The 15,720-nt window shown below is 43.3% G+C and overlaps 1 protein-coding gene across 1 annotated transcript in view; it reads left to right on the forward strand.

The window, feature by feature from the left end:
• The window catches only part of b3gnt2b (UDP-GlcNAc:betaGal beta-1,3-N-acetylglucosaminyltransferase 2b), a 28,026-nt gene extending 18,435 nt beyond the window's left edge, over window positions 1-9,591 (forward strand). The window contains exons 3-6 of the mRNA XM_045714159.1: window positions 393-544; window positions 1,019-1,028; window positions 2,708-3,256; window positions 5,720-9,591. Coding sequence (XP_045570115.1) covers window positions 426-544; window positions 1,019-1,028; window positions 2,708-3,256; window positions 5,720-6,286 — 1,245 coding nt within the window. The 5' untranslated portion in view covers window positions 393-425 and the 3' untranslated portion in view covers window positions 6,287-9,591. The remainder of the gene's footprint in view (window positions 1-392; window positions 545-1,018; window positions 1,029-2,707; window positions 3,257-5,719) is intronic.
• Window positions 9,592-15,720: the final 6,129 nt, after the last annotated feature.

A 15,720-nucleotide genomic window follows, 5' to 3' on the forward strand; every position in this document is an offset into this window, starting at 1 on the left:
TGTGGGCTGTTTGTAGTCATGTGTTTTTACACTAACTGGTCATATTAACTGAGGGGAGACTTCCATCCTATAAAATGTTTTAATGAAGAGTTGACCACTAATTAGTGTGTGTTAAGCATTTTGTTGCATTGTGTATATGACAAATAAAAAACTTTAATGTGTCCCTCGTCTCGCTCTCCCTCGTCTCGCTCTCCCCTCTCCCTCGTCTCGCTCTCCCCTCGTCTCGCTCTCCCCTCGTCTCGCTCTCCCCTCTCCCTCGTCTCGCTCTCCCCTCTCCCTCGTCTCGCTCTCCCCTCGTCTCGCTCTCCCCTCTCCCCTCGTCTCGCTCTCCCCTCTCCCTCGTCTCGCTCTCCCCTCTCCCTCGTCTCGCTCTCCCCTCTCCCTCCCTCTAGGTGGCTAGAGATCAGAGGTCGTAGCTAGAGGTCATGGCGGGCCTGAGGAGGAAGCTGAAATTTCTGGTGACGTTGATGACGGTCAATCTCTTCATCTTCATCCTAGTGTTCCACAGAGAGGAGGAGGAGGACAGGACAAGGGACACAACAAGGTGAGAGGGGACAGGACAAGGGGAGGAGGGGGCACCACAAGGTGAGAGAAGAAAGGGAAAAGGAGGGGGCACCACATGGGGAGGAGGGGGCACCACAACGGGTGGGGGGGGTGACAGGACAAGAGCGGACACAACAATATTCATTGTGATGTAGAACAGTGCTTCTCAAACCTCTCCTCGGGGAGCCCCAGAAGTTTCACTATGTTTTTGTATGACTGAACTAGCTCCCCTGATTCACACTAATCAAGGGCTTGATGATTAACTGTTGATTGGAGGCGTCTAGACTTGACAGTTCATGCAGCTTTAGTATTCTGATCAGCGTTCTGGACACATCATGTAAATGTGTCTAGTGGGTTTACAGTGTGTCCCAATCCCCTTTTCCTGCTCTATATTCCATTTCCACTATGCATTCTACCAACAGTGCCCACTGTACGCGCTTTCAGTAGCCTGATTCACGTCTGTTACGTTCCCCAGGTTCTGTGTTGTAGGTTTGTATGTTCATTTCAGGAAATGGCTTCCTGGATTCTAAGCAGCTGATTGGTCAGCCCCATGGCGGATTGAGCTCTGACCCCTCCCTCTCATCAGGGGATACAGTTGTCTCTGCCATTACTAACTCCTTCTCCAGCTTGATAAGCCAGTGTTCCTTCATCAGGGGAAAATAGCTTATTTTTATGTCCTGTGTTGATTGTGGCGGTCAGTAAAAGTTTTGTGGATATTATTTTGTAGCCGCTCCTTCTGGGGTATGTGTATGCCAATAGGTGTTTTTGGTTATTGAAATTGTTCACTTAAAGTATTAGTCATTTTTCTGTTTCATTTGTTCACGGGGACGCACCGTGGGAACGTTTAGGCAAGAGGCCTGCGGGCATACGTGACCCGTAGTATTGAATCTGTCTATGCACACTAGGTGAGACCTGGGTGAACCACCATTTGTATGTTGGTTAGCGCGCCAGGTGGTGCTTAAGGTTAGGTAAGAAGTGGGAAGGCAGGTCAGGTAGGAGAGGGGACTCTAGCTTTAACTTTCTTTCCTTGGTTCCATCCAGCCCCTTTTCCCCACCTTACCGTGTGAAGGAAGAATAAATTCCCTGTTAAACAGTATTTTTCTCTGCCTCTGTCGTCCTTCCCTGCACCTACGATCACCATACTGTTTCAATCCACGGGGAGTTGAGCTGTAGCAGGGTGTTGCGTTCCCTCCAACAGGCGTACGTAACAACGTCCAAAACCTCCTGAAGTGGTCAGCCAGATCGGAACACAGTCAGACCACAAAGCCAGTTGTGCGTTTACACCCGTATTTTCAATGTGATCCATGTATTCTGATGGCAGAAATTGCATGTAAGTGTCATATCTAGACACAAGCATACATGGAATGCAGTGGGGTCTGATGAGGGGGGGACAGCTCATAATAATGGCTGGGATGGAGCAAATGGAACGGCATCAAACACCTGGAAACCATGTATTTAAAACCATTCCACTGATTCCGCTCCAGCCATTACCACGAGCCTGTCCTCCCCAATTAAGGTGCCACCAACCTCCTGTGATGGAATGGCTGGGAGTCCCTGAGGTGAGGTCTGAAAACCACTAATCTAAAAGACTTAACTGATTCTACGCTTTGTGAATACGACGGGGCCTGTTGACTTGTCTGTGTTTTAGTAATATTTCCACACTATAACCATGTTTCACTTGGAGGATGAAATGACACTGAAATTGTGAAAATGATGATAATGCTCTTTGTGTAAGAGTTTTAAAAAATTAATTAATGCTTGGATTTATTTCGCATGTTTAGGTGGGATGGAGTTTTTGGCCCTCAGCATGACGTCACAATCTGATCTGATTATTCTGACCTATGACCAGTCATCTCTTATTTGCAGGGTAGGATCTCTGGAGTCAACACGCCCACACGATCAGACTGAGCAGTTCCATAGCAAAAGGAGGCTCGGGGGAAATAAATAATAAAACATAAATTTGGAGTTACTTTCATGAAATAAACAGTGATTTATTAAACGTACTTATGATTTAAAAAGACTGCACAGGGCTTTAATTGTAGAATTGTGTTGATGTATCATCTGTGTTCAATTGTCTTTTTTAATCCTCTTTTTTTATGTATGTATTGTTGTTCTCGGTTTAGGACAATATTTATTAATTTCGTCCTTCCTTCCTCCATTCAAGGTCCTTGTCCCCTCCAAGCGCTTCTGGTCCAAACTGGCTCCTAGTCAGGCCTACTGGAACCGCCAGCAACAGAGACTGGACCGCCAACACAACCCTATCCTCGCCTCCTCCAATAGTAACAACACTAGCGATGATGATGTCAGACCTGTCCCTGATTGGCTCAACGACACGGGGCTGAACCCTGACCCCTGCCAACCGGACTACAGAGTCACCACTCGCGTGAAAGACTACAATTCCCTACCTCCCCGTTTTAAAGACTTCCTGCTCTACATGCGCTGTCGGTCGTACCCTCTAGTGGTGGACCAGCCTCACGTCTGCCAAACGACCTGGACAGGGGAGCCGCCCTTCCTCCTACTGGCCGTCAAATCCCTTGCTCCGCACTTTGACCGCCGCCAGGCCATCCGCCAGTCGTGGGGTCGAGCCGGCGTCCTCGCCAACCGGACGGTTGTCACGGTGTTCCTGCTCGGCAACACCACGGCCGCGGACCACCACCCAGATCTGTCAGAGATGCTGCGCTATGAGAACGCTCACCACCGCGACATCCTCCAGGTATCAATAATATACAGGTTAACGTCCTCCGGGTGTCAATAATATATACAGGTTAACGTCCTCCGGGTGTCAATAATATACAGTACCAGTCAAAAGTTTGGACACCTACTCATTCCAGGGTTTTTCTTTATTTTTACTATTTTCTACATTGTAGAATAATAGTGAAGACATCAAAACTATGAAATAACACCTACGGAATCATGTAGTAACCAAAAAAGTATTAAACATCTAATAGTATATTTGAGATTCTTCAGAGGCCACCCTTTGCCTCGACAGCTTTGCAGTTTCATGAGGCGGGAACACATTTCAGTTAACAGGTGTGCCTTGTTAAAATGTAATTTGCGGAATTTCTTTCCCAGTGGCATCCTCATACAAGGGCAGTGTGAGTAATAAGGCAACGGAGGCTTTAGCTTTTCTTCAGCCTTTTTATGATTTATTACTTTAAAGAGGACTGGGATTGGTTACTTTAAAGAGGACTGGGATTGGTTACTTTAAAGAGGACTTTATGTGAAAACAGCCTAAAACATTGGGAGGGGTGGGGTTTATAAGATAACATGGAATTGTTTTAAGATGGTCATACCATGGATCATTTAGCTATTTGTTTTTTAATTTGAGGACCCCTTTAGGTATAAAAAATATATATTTTTAAAAGGATTTGATAAAATATTGTATTTGTACTTTTACTGCCAAATCCCATAGAAACGCATTGAATGACACATTCATAAATGCCAGAAAAGACAGACTAATCATAACGAACAAGGTTTTGAAGGGTCTGTCTGATATCAAGGAGCTATAAGAAAGCTCAGGAAATGTTAGATATTTGTTGTTTTTACATTTTTAACCCCCCTTTTTGTGTGCAAAACAGATCTCTATCTGAAACTGGCAGATTTTGATGGGCATTTATTTTATTATGTTACTTAGATTGACGCACTGGTTCATCAATCGACAAGGGGGTGTTTTTTAAATATAATATCGGATTTGTGTGGTAATGTATTATGTCTTTTGAACTCACTGAGGGGTCCACAATGTTGGTTTTGATCTGTAATACAGTTGGAAGTCGGAAGTTTACATACACCTTAGCCAAATACATTTAAACTCAGTTTTTCCACAATTCTTGACATTTAATCTTAGTAAAAAGTCCCTGTCTTAGGTCAGTTAGGATCACCACTTTATTTTAAGAATGTGAAATGTCAGAATAGTAGAGAAGAATTTATTTCAGCTTTTATTTCTTCACATTCCCAGTCGGTCAGAAGTTTACATACACTCAATTAGTATTTGGTAGCATTGCCTTTAAATTGTTTAACTTGGGTCAGACGCTTCGGGGAGTCTTCCATAAGCTTCCCACAATAAGTTGGGCCCATTCCTCCTGACAGCTGGTGTAACTGAGTCACATTTGTAGGCCTCCTTGCTCACACACACTTTTTCAGTTCTACCCACAAACAGTTCTATTTTTGTTTCATCAGACCAGAGGACATTTCTCCAAAAAGTACGATCTTTGTCCCCATGTGCAGTTGCAAACCGTAGTCAGGCTTTTTTATAGCGGTTTTGGAGCAGTGGCTTCTTCCTTGCTGAGCGGCCTTTCAGGTTGTCGATCTATGACTCGTTTTACTGTGGATATAGATACTTTTGTACCGGTTTCCTCAAGCATCTTCACAAGGTCCTTTGCTTCTGTTCTGGGATTGAGTTGCACTTTTCTCACCATAGTACGTTCATCTCTAGGAGACAATGCGTCTCCTTCCTGAGAGGTATGACGGCTGTCTGGTCCCATGGTATTTATACTTGCGTACTATTGTTGGTACAGATGAACGTGGTACCTTCAGGCATTTTGAAATTGCTCCCAAGGCTGAACCAGACTTGTGGAGGTCTACAACTTTTTCTGAGGTCTTGGCTGATTTCTTTTGATTTTCCCATGATGTCAAGTAAGAGGCACTGAGTTTGAAGGTAGGCCTTGAAATACATCCACAGGTACACCTCCAATTGACTCAAATCATGTCAATTAGCCTATCAGAAGCTTCTAAAGCCATGACATCATTTTCTGGAATTTTCCAAGCTGTTTAAAGGCACAGTCAACTTGGTGTATGTAAACTTCTGACCCACTGGAATTGTGATACAGTGAAATAATCTGTCTGTAAACAGTTGTTCGAAACATTACTTGTGTCATGCACAAAGTAGATGTCCTAACTGACTTGCCAAAACTATAGTTTGTTAACAAGAAATGTGTGGAGTGGTTGAAAAATGAGTTTTAATGACTCCAACCTAAGTGTATGTAAACTTCCCACTTCAACTGTATGTCTTGTCAAATGTTGCAGTATTGGTGAGTGACACTCTGGGACACAGGGATAAGATCTTCAAGTATGCTGACATATAAAATGGGATTGGATAAACAGTGGAATAATGAACAAAATACTCAAATCTGTATATAGTTTTTTTGTAATATATATATTTTTTTAACTCTAACCCCAGTGGGACTACCGGGACTCGTTCTTCAACCTGACCGTCAAGGAGGTGCTCTTCCTGGACTGGATGACCACGCGCTGCCCTGGAGCTCAGTTTATCTTTAAAGGGGACGATGACGTCTTTGTCAATACGTTGAGGATCCTGGCCTTCCTCAAGGGCCTCTCGGGGCCCCGGGCAAGGGACCTGTTTGTAGGGGATGTGATCACCAACGCAGGGCCAAACAGGAATAAAAAGGTTAAGTACTTCATTCCAGAGAGTTTGTTCGTTGGCAAGTACCCGCCATACGCGGGTGGAGGGGGGTATCTGTACTCCGGGGACCTGGCCAAGCGGCTGCACGGGGCATCGCAGCACGTACCGCTCTACCCCATCGATGACGTTTACACAGGGATGTGTCTGAGGAAACTGGGGCTGGGGCCGGAGAAACATAAAGGCTTTAAGACGTTTGACATTGAGGAGAAGTACAGGAGGAACCCGTGTGCCTATAAGGGTCTGATGCTGGTGCATAGCCGGACACCGCAGGAGATGATCCAGATCTGGACCTGGCTCAATGACCCCAACTTGACCTGTCAGTAACTACCCAGCCGGTGTCCATTTTGACTTGAGCTATCAGAAACCGGGGACAACAGGTGTCTGTGGCCGTCTTTGATTTGAGCTGTCAGTAACCAGGGAAGACGGGTGACTTAAACTGTCGCTAACTTCCTGGACCAGACACCACGACAGGCAGCCATTTTGTTATGTTGGTTGTTATAGTAACTCTGTGAGAGGTCAGTGGCCACTGTTTTGTGACACTTGGTAGGGTTGTTACGTTCTAAAGGTCAGACACCGTTTTGAGGGTAGGATTATTACTCTTGGAGGGTCAGTGGAACATTGGCAGCTTTAATGTTATTATCATGGTTGTTGGTGTTAGTTTACCATCTTCAGAGTTGAATCTTGGATAAACATTTCAGGTTTTCAATCCCAAGATAAAGATGGCATGATTGTGATGGCAGACCAACGTGTCTCTGAGCTTTCTAAATGGTCAAGATGGTGTTATGATGGTGAAGTCTGATGGACCTTTCATGATTCCCCACTGTGTCTGACGGCACAAAGAGCCTGTACCATGCTGTATTATGAGGGGTTGGAGACGGAGGTTGTGTGAATGAGCAGCCTGATCCCAGATCTGTTGGTTGTTTGTTGTGAAAATGACCATAAGAGTTGGCAAGACTGGCACAAACTGATCTGGAACCAGGCTAATGGATGAGTGCTCAGCTGGTCTGGGCCGTGCTAGATAGAAATGTCCAAAAAGATGTTTGGTCGTCCCTGTTGGATAATGTAACTTGGGAACATAAATAAAATAAAAAGAGCACATGTTCAACTTAAAAAACCAAACTTCTTCCAGTCTGAAGAGATCTGACGGATGGACCTTTATGATAATACTTTAACACCGTGTGTCTGACGTCACAAAGAGCTTTTAAAATGCTGTAAAACAGTGACTATAGGCTAAGTGCCAAATAAAGTAACGGGGTTGACCGTAACGGGGTTGACCGTAACGGGGTTGATTAGTTCATCTTAAATCAGCCATAAATCTCTGTGACAGGGGAATGGAAGCTTGTTGTATGCAACAGGGAGGGGCAATTGAAGGCAAGCTTTCTTTAAAAATGTCTATATTTCTGGGCAACATGTACCGTGTTATGCTCAACCCGCTCATTTTTCCACCACACAACACCAGAGAATGTACAGAAAGAGCAGGACCAGCTCACCTGCTTTTACACTGACTGGACTATTCAATGTTTCTTTTGGAAAAATCATATCACCATATTAAAGCGAGAGTTCAGTTCATTTAACAGGGTTGACCTTAAAATCAGGGACAGGTTAAAATAAATCACTAATCACATGAAATGAATTAATCTCTAGAAATGGCTTTGTCAAAGCAACAAAATAACTAGGGCTTTACAATGGTGGTGAAAACTTTTGGGGTTAAAGGTCAGCAGTTGCTACATTCATTGTTGATTCTTGAAGAATTGAACTGATAAATACCTTCCATGAGCTTAGTTCAACTGTCCCACCACTGTGTTCAGCTGTCCTTGCATCCATAGCCCTGTCTATGATGTTGACTGGTTACATTTCTTCAGCCCAGTCCCTCAGCTTTTTACCAAAACAGGGGCGGGGACTTAATGTATTGTTTCTACTGCTGATTGCAGCTTTAAGTGGGTTAAAATCTTGCTAGAGGTCAAAGGGAAATGCCAAAATACTGACTTTATGGCACTGTAGCAAGTCTTTTCATATTAAAAGTCAGAATTTGTGGTCGATATTAAAGGGCACTTCATTTAATATAGAAGGCTGTTGAAATACAGTGTTGGTGGACAGTTGTTACTTAAATATCAAAGGGATGCAAAAGAAACGTTTGTGGAACAACCCTGTTCAGCGTTGCTTCAGGTCCTCCTTATAAGCCAGCCATCTTCATTAACAAAGGAACTGTCAAGCTGAAATGGCTGGTTTAGCATATTTTCATATCGAACACCCCTCCCCCACAAACTATAACAAAGATAAAGCTAGAACCGTGAGCAAGGCGATTGGCTAGTGGGTCATTCATGTTTTTAAGCTTTTGTTTTGTAACTGTGTTTACTGCCTGTTTCTGAGTAGATCAGAGAGAGATACTGTTTTATTTATCCACAATAATTACTGTTCTTGTCAGATGGTAAAAAACCATGTCAAAGGTCAAATCCAGTATGTTCTATTCCACCGCTGCCTTAAAGGTTTATAGGAAGACGGGTGTAAGATTTCCTTCAATTTATGTCAGAGAATTTCCATTGTTGGAATGTTGATGTAACTAACATTTGATTTGCATCTAGGACGATCTAGCCTAAAGAGCTGTATGTTTTATAAGGTGTTTATTTATCAACTAATGTATTAATCAACTGTCTGCACAACTTCTTATTGGGTGGCAATTATAGTCCATTTTGTTTTGGTGTATTTTACTGTTGAAAGAAATGGATGTTGAATAAGTTACATAAATATATACACTGTGCCCAGGTCAGGAAAGACTTGCATCAATTAATATATCTAGATGCTGTACGTAGAGGGGCGTTGTGCCGGGAAGACGGGCTTTACGTAGAGGGGCGTTGTGCCGGGAAGACGGGCTGTACGTAGAGGGGCGTTGTGCCGGGAAGACGGGCTGTACGTAGAGGGGCGTTGTGCCGGGAAGACGGGCTGTACGTAGAGGGGCGTTGTGCCGGGAAGACGGGCTGTACGTAGAGGGGCGTTGTGCCGGGAAGACGGGCTGTACGTAGAGGGGCGTTGTGCCGGGAAGACGGGCTGTACGTAGAGGGGCGTTGTGCCGGGAAGACGGGCTGTACGTAGAGGGGCGTTGTGCCGGGTAGACGGGTCATTGTCTCATTCAGTATGCAAACCAAACGTTGTGGAGCGTTGCAGACATAAATATCATGAAGAGAGCTTTGATTCCTTATCCTGCAGGTCAGAGGCATGTTAGTTCTACAAAAAACATATCTTAACATTCCACAACAGTGTGCGCTGCTGAACGCAGCCTTGTTGTTTACAATTCATCTGCCACAGTGATAATGATCCATTCCCCCTGGGGGTGCGCGTTCAGCAAGACGCAATGTTGGGGAACGTTCAGATAGAAATATGCTATGTAGAACAAACATGCCTCTCTGACCTGTAGAATAAGGAATCATGTTGGCTCTATTTCTGGTGTTTCTATTTGCAAAATTTTGGCTGCTGAACGTGGCCCTGGGGTTCTATTGACGTAACCAGGAAGTGGGCAGGAAACAGTGAGGGCAGGGCCTCTGCTTCAAAGAGGGCGGAAGTCAGTCTCCAAAAACAACTTCTGTTAGACTGTCCGATGTGTACAATAAAAGAGTTGGTGCTGTTTTATTGAATATGCTGAATCTGTTCAACCGTTTTTATGTACAACGCTTGCAGCAAAACCAATCTTTCCCCGGTTTATCATGATTCTGCTGGCGAAAAGGAACCAATGAAATGACTCCCCTGTTTGCCTGGGTCAGTGTACAGGGCCATATTCCTCTGGTTACCCTGAAGACAGATCCTGTTTGCCTGGGTCACTGTACAGGGCCGTATTCCTCTGGTTACCCTGAAGACAGATCCTGTTTGCCTGGGTCAGTGTACAGGGCCGTATTCCTCTGGTTACCCTGAAGACAGATCCTGTTTGCCTGGGTCAGTGTACAGGGCCATATTCCTCTGGTTACCCTGAAGACAGATCCTGTTTGCCTGGGTCAGTGTACAGGGCCGTATTCCTCTGGTTACCCTGAAGACAGATCCTGTTGAATTCATCCTTCAGTCCTTTCTTGATTTCTATCTGGTCTGTCATGTGGTTGTTTTCTCTCCATCACATCAGTCAACAGACCATGTAAAATCAGAACAATTAGGAAGGAAGGAAGGTATAGAGGCATTTTGTAGAAAATATAACAGGGCTGCAGACCTGGTACAGCCTAATGGTGCCGAGTGTTCTCTGAACTGTACTGGTCCAATAACAAACAATTTATGTTTACGTTACAAAAGTTTTCAAAGCTATTATCAATGGTGTACCCTAATGAACACGCCCCAGAAGTGTAAGCTAAGAAGCTCGCAAATGAGTTTTTCCTATGAGATTTTGGGGCGAGATACTAGTTACCCCAGCCGTGAAGTCGTAAACCCTGCCCATTTCTTCAATTCATTTTCCTAAAATGTTATTTTAAACCTAACCTTAACCACACTGCTAACCTTATGCCTAACCTTAACCACACTGCTAACCTTATGCCTAACCTTAACCACACTGCTGACCTTATGCCTAACCTTAACCACACTGCTAAGCTTATGCCTAACCTTAACCACACTGCTAACCTTAAGCCTAACCTTAACCACACTGCTGACCTTATGCCTAGCCTTAACCACACTGCTAGCCTTAACCACACTGCTAACCTTATGCCTAGCCTTAACCACACTGCTAACCTTATGCCTAGCCTTAACCACACTGCTAACCTTATGCCTAACCTTAACCACACTGCTAACCTTATGCCTAGCCTTAACCACACTGCTGACCTTATGCCTAGCCTTAACCACACTGCTAACCTTATGCCTAGCCTTAACCACACTGCTGACCTTATGCCTAGCCTTAACCACACTGCTAACCTTATGCCTAGCCTTAACCACACTGCTGACCTTATGCCTAGCCTTAACCACACTGCTAACCTTATGCCTAGCCTTAAATTAACACCAAAAATAACATTTTTATAATATAGACAATTGACTTTGTGACTGCGGTAAAAACCTCCCTAGGAAAAACAAATATGCAAGCAGCTCTCACGACTTATGTCCTGTGAGTTCCAGTTTCCTTGGCGTTCATTGGGACTTACTGTAGCTCTCAGCACAAGTCAAACCAAAAAGAGTAACAGGATGTCGTCCACGCATGCTGTATCAAACCAGAAATATGCCGTGGCCTGTCAGGTGGTCAGAGTAGGGTGGAGAATGTTTACATGTGTAAATGTATACACAATGTATGTTATTTATAATCCTGATTTGTAAAGTCTGCTATGCCGGTATGATTCCAGCTACTGCATTACAGACGAGGCTTTCACTATATCACGTTGTTATTTATCTGACTGAGGCTTAAATTCAGGCACTTGGTGACTTCCTGTTAATATCACTTATTTTTCTCCCCCACCTTTCTGTTTCGCCTCTCTATTTGATCACTTGTCCTGTTTCTCCAATGGCCTTGATGAAAGACGAACATTAATTCATTCTCCTAATTTCTGTTTGAATGTAAAATATTCCTCTATTGTGACACAACTGAACAAAAATATAAACGCAACATGTAAACAATGACGTTATGGTAGCGATATTAACATTACATTCTCTGGCAACAGCTCTGGTGGACATTACTGCAGTCAGCATGGCAATTGCACACTCCCTCAACTTGAGACATCTGTGGCATTGTGTTGTGTGATAAACCGCACACTTTTACAGTGGCCTTTTATTGTCCCCAGCACAAGGTGCACATGTGTAATGATCATGCTGTTTAATCAGCTTCTTGATATGCCACACCTGTCAGTTGAATGGATTACCTTGGCAAATGAGAAATGCTCACTAACAGGGATGTAAACAAATTAGTGCACAAAATTAGAGAAAGGTTTTTGTGCGTATGGAACATTTCTGGGATCTTTTATTTCAGCTCATGGGAGCAATACTTTACATGTTGCGTTTTATATTTTTGTTCAGTATACATATTGGTACACTCTACATATCTAGAGTGTTGTTTATTTCCATGGTCCAAACCCTTGTTTCCCTTGGTTATGAAACATTACAAAATCATCAATCACATTATTGTTATGTCCCTTCTCCTGACCATAACATTCCTGTATCTGTTGGAATTGTGTATGATTTAGTGTAGCAAAATTCCAGTAACTTTTTCCCAAATTCTCCAGAAATCCAGGTTGGAGGGAACAAGAAGAAATCGAGCATCTTCCAACCAGGATTCCTGGAGAACCTGGAAATATGGGGAAAGTTAGCTGAAATGTTTTATTATTTTATTTTTCTGCAACACTACTTGATTTGGATGTATTCTGCACTGTAGATATCTATATATTATATACCAGTACATGCCTGTTGTTTCTTGTTCCCCATTTGAGTCGGTTTCATTTGATTTGTTTTTCACCTGTGATTTCTCAGAGCCATGTCATGTGTGGTTCTTCTGCTAGGACTAGATTTATTTTTCTTCAATAAAGAATATTTTGCTGTTTTTGTAGATGGGTTTTGGATAATGGTTTCATTATAGAAGAAATGCTATCCCTGTTTTTAGAAGATTTGTACAAACTTATAATAGCCCATATGTTCTGTTTGTATGTTTTTAAACCACACAGCTGGTGGTAAAGCTACTTCTAGTTATTTTAGTTCTATATTCAACCAGTGAAGAAGATAAGAAGCAGCTGAGTTTTTATTTAGTTTTATTTCACCTTTATTTAACCAGGTAGGCCAGTTGAGAACAAGTTCTCATTTACAACTGGGACCTGGCCAAGATAAAGCAAAGCAGTTCGACACATACAACAACACAGTTACACATGGAGTAAAACAAACATACAGTCAATAATTACAGTAGAACAAAAGAAAACAAAGTCTATATACAGTGAGTGCAAATGAGGTAAGTTAAGGCAATAAATAGGCCATGGTGGCAAAGTAGTTACAATATAGCAATTAAACACTGGAATGGTAGATGTGCAGAAGATGGATGTGCAAGTAGAGATACTGGGGTGCAAAGGAGCAAGATAAATACAGTATGGGGATGAGGTAGGTAGATAGATGGGCTATGTGCAGTGATCTGTGAGCTGCTCTGACAGCTGGTGCTTAAAGCTAGTGAGGGAGATGGGAGTCTCCAGCTTCAGAGATTTTTGCAGTTCGTTCCAGTCATTGGCAGCAGAGTACTGGAAGGAAAGGCGGCCAAAGGAGGAATTGGCTTTGGGGGTGACAGTGAGATATACCTGCTGGAGCGCATGCTACGAGTGGGTGCTGCTATGGTGACCAGTGAGCTGAGATAAGGCGGGGCTTTACCTAGCAGAGACTTGTAGATGACCTGTAGCCAGTGGGTTTGGCGACGAGTATGAAGCGAGGGCCAACTAACGAGAGCGTACAGGTCGCAATGGTGGGTAGTGTATGGGGCTTTGGTGACAAAACGGATGGCACTGTGATAGACTGCATGATGATGTTTGTAAACTACTTTTAGGCTGGTAGCAAGGCCCACACACGGAGATGATCCTACCTGAGGTAGAACAAAAATCAACCAAGTCACATCTCTCATTTATCAAATGGATGGTTCTGTAAAAATATTGAGGTTCAGTGGTTGTTGGTAGATCTAGTCTTTTGCGACCTCTCTTGGAAAGATGTGGTAATGTATTTAGTGTGACTTCATGGAAAGAGTGTATTTAGTGACCTCTGTTTGAAAGACGTGGTAGTGTTTTAATGTGACTTGGAAAGATGTGGTAATGTATTTAGTGTGACTTCTTGGAAAGAGGTAGTTGTAGCCTTACTGTCCCCAGCACAAGGTGCACCTCTGTAATGATCATGCCGTTTAATCAGCTTCTTGATATACCACACCTGTCAGGTGGATGGATTATCTTGGCAAAGGAGAAATGCTCACTAACAAGGATGTGCACAACATTTGAGAGAAATAAGCTTTGTCTGGAATCTTTTTTCAGCTCAAGAAACATGGGACCAACACTTCACATGTTTGTGTTTTATGTTAAACAACTTATAATAAAACTAAATAAACAAAAGAAATTGGTTCCAAACTGTTTCCACTGGACAGTTCTCACCACCAGGGGTCAGAAGTGATATGGAAGTGGATGATATTCACGTCAACAGACTATAGAGGAACATAGGACCAAAGGATTTCTCACATGTTCCCAAAACAGGTGGCTAGTTGATATGTCCCTAACATCCACAGCAATACCATCTCATCCTGTTCCATTTAGTTGTATGTCCCTAACATCCACAGCAATACCATCTCATCCTGTTCCATTTAGTTATGTCCCTAACATCCACAGCAATACCATCTCATCCTGTTCCATTTAGTTGATATGTCCCTAACATCCACAGCAATACCATCTCATCCTGTTCCATTTAGTTATGTCCCTAACATCCACAGCAATACCATCTCATCCTGTTCCATTTAGTTATGTCCCTAACATCCACAGCAATACCATCTCATCCTGTTCCATTTAGTTGATATGTCCCTAACATCCACAGCAATACCATCTCATCCTGTTCCATTTAGTTATGTCCCTAACATCCACAGCAATACCATCTCATCCTGTTCCATTTAGTTATGTCCCTAACATCCACAGCAATACCATCTCATCCTGTTCCATTTAGTTATGTCCCTAACATCCACAGCAATACCATCTCATCCTGTTCCATTTAGTTATGTCCCTAACATCCACAGCAATACCATCTCATCCTGTTCCATTTAGTTATGTCCCTAACATCCACAGCAATACCATCTCATCCTGTTCCATTTAGTTGATATGTCCCTAACATCCACAGCAATACCATCTCATCCTGTTCCATTTAGTTGATATGTCCCTAACATCCACAGCAATACCATCTCATCCTGTTCCATTTAGTTATGTCCCTAACATCCACAGCAATACCATCTCATCCTGTTCCATTTAGTTATGTCCCTAACATCCACAGCAATACCATCTCATCCTGTTCCATTTAGTTATGTCCCTAACATCCACAGCAATACCATCTCATCCTGTTCCATTTAGTGTATGTCCCTAACATCCACAGCAATACCATCTCATCCTGTTCCATTTAGTTATGTCCCTAACATCCACAGCAATACCATCTCATCCTGTTCCATTTAGTTATGTCCCTAACATCCACAGCAATGCCAACCTCATCCTGTTCCATTTAGTTGATGGCACCATGATGTCAGCTTGTATCATTACCATAACAGCAGGGTGATGTTCTCTGAGAGTAGAGCTGCAGTTACCTTCCCTGGCAATGACTCGCTCTCTACACACACACACATCTAAGTCCTTCATACACCTTCCTAACACCGTAGTTTAAGAAAATACACACACACACCTCGTCACCAGCCTCACCCTCATCACATCATTTTGGGAGGAGAGAGGTGGTTGCCACGACGACAGTCTCTAAGGACACTGCTAATTCACCCTGGTTCAGATGAACGAGCCCCAGAGCTCTCTCCTTTCTCTCTCCCTGGAATGTCTAAACAGCTGGAGGATGAGATAACAAGTGAATAAGGAACATGGATACAGTATGTTGGAGAGGTGAAAACAAACAGAAGCAAGGTCCTTAGTCCTTGTTGATCTGGGCTTCATTATCCAAGAGAAGCACAGATCCCTCTTCTCACAGCGCCATATTTTCCATCCTTCCTTTCTTGGAAGTTGATGTGGCTAGAACTCAATCCAACGCACCATAACGATGTCTTTGTTTTCATTACTAGGACTACAGCCTGTGTGACACACTCACAACTGTCTAGGATACCAACC

This window comes from Salmo salar, unplaced genomic scaffold (genome assembly GCF_905237065.1).
Source record: "Salmo salar unplaced genomic scaffold, Ssal_v3.1, whole genome shotgun sequence".
In the NCBI taxonomy this organism is placed as follows: Eukaryota; Metazoa; Chordata; class Actinopteri; order Salmoniformes; family Salmonidae; genus Salmo; species Salmo salar.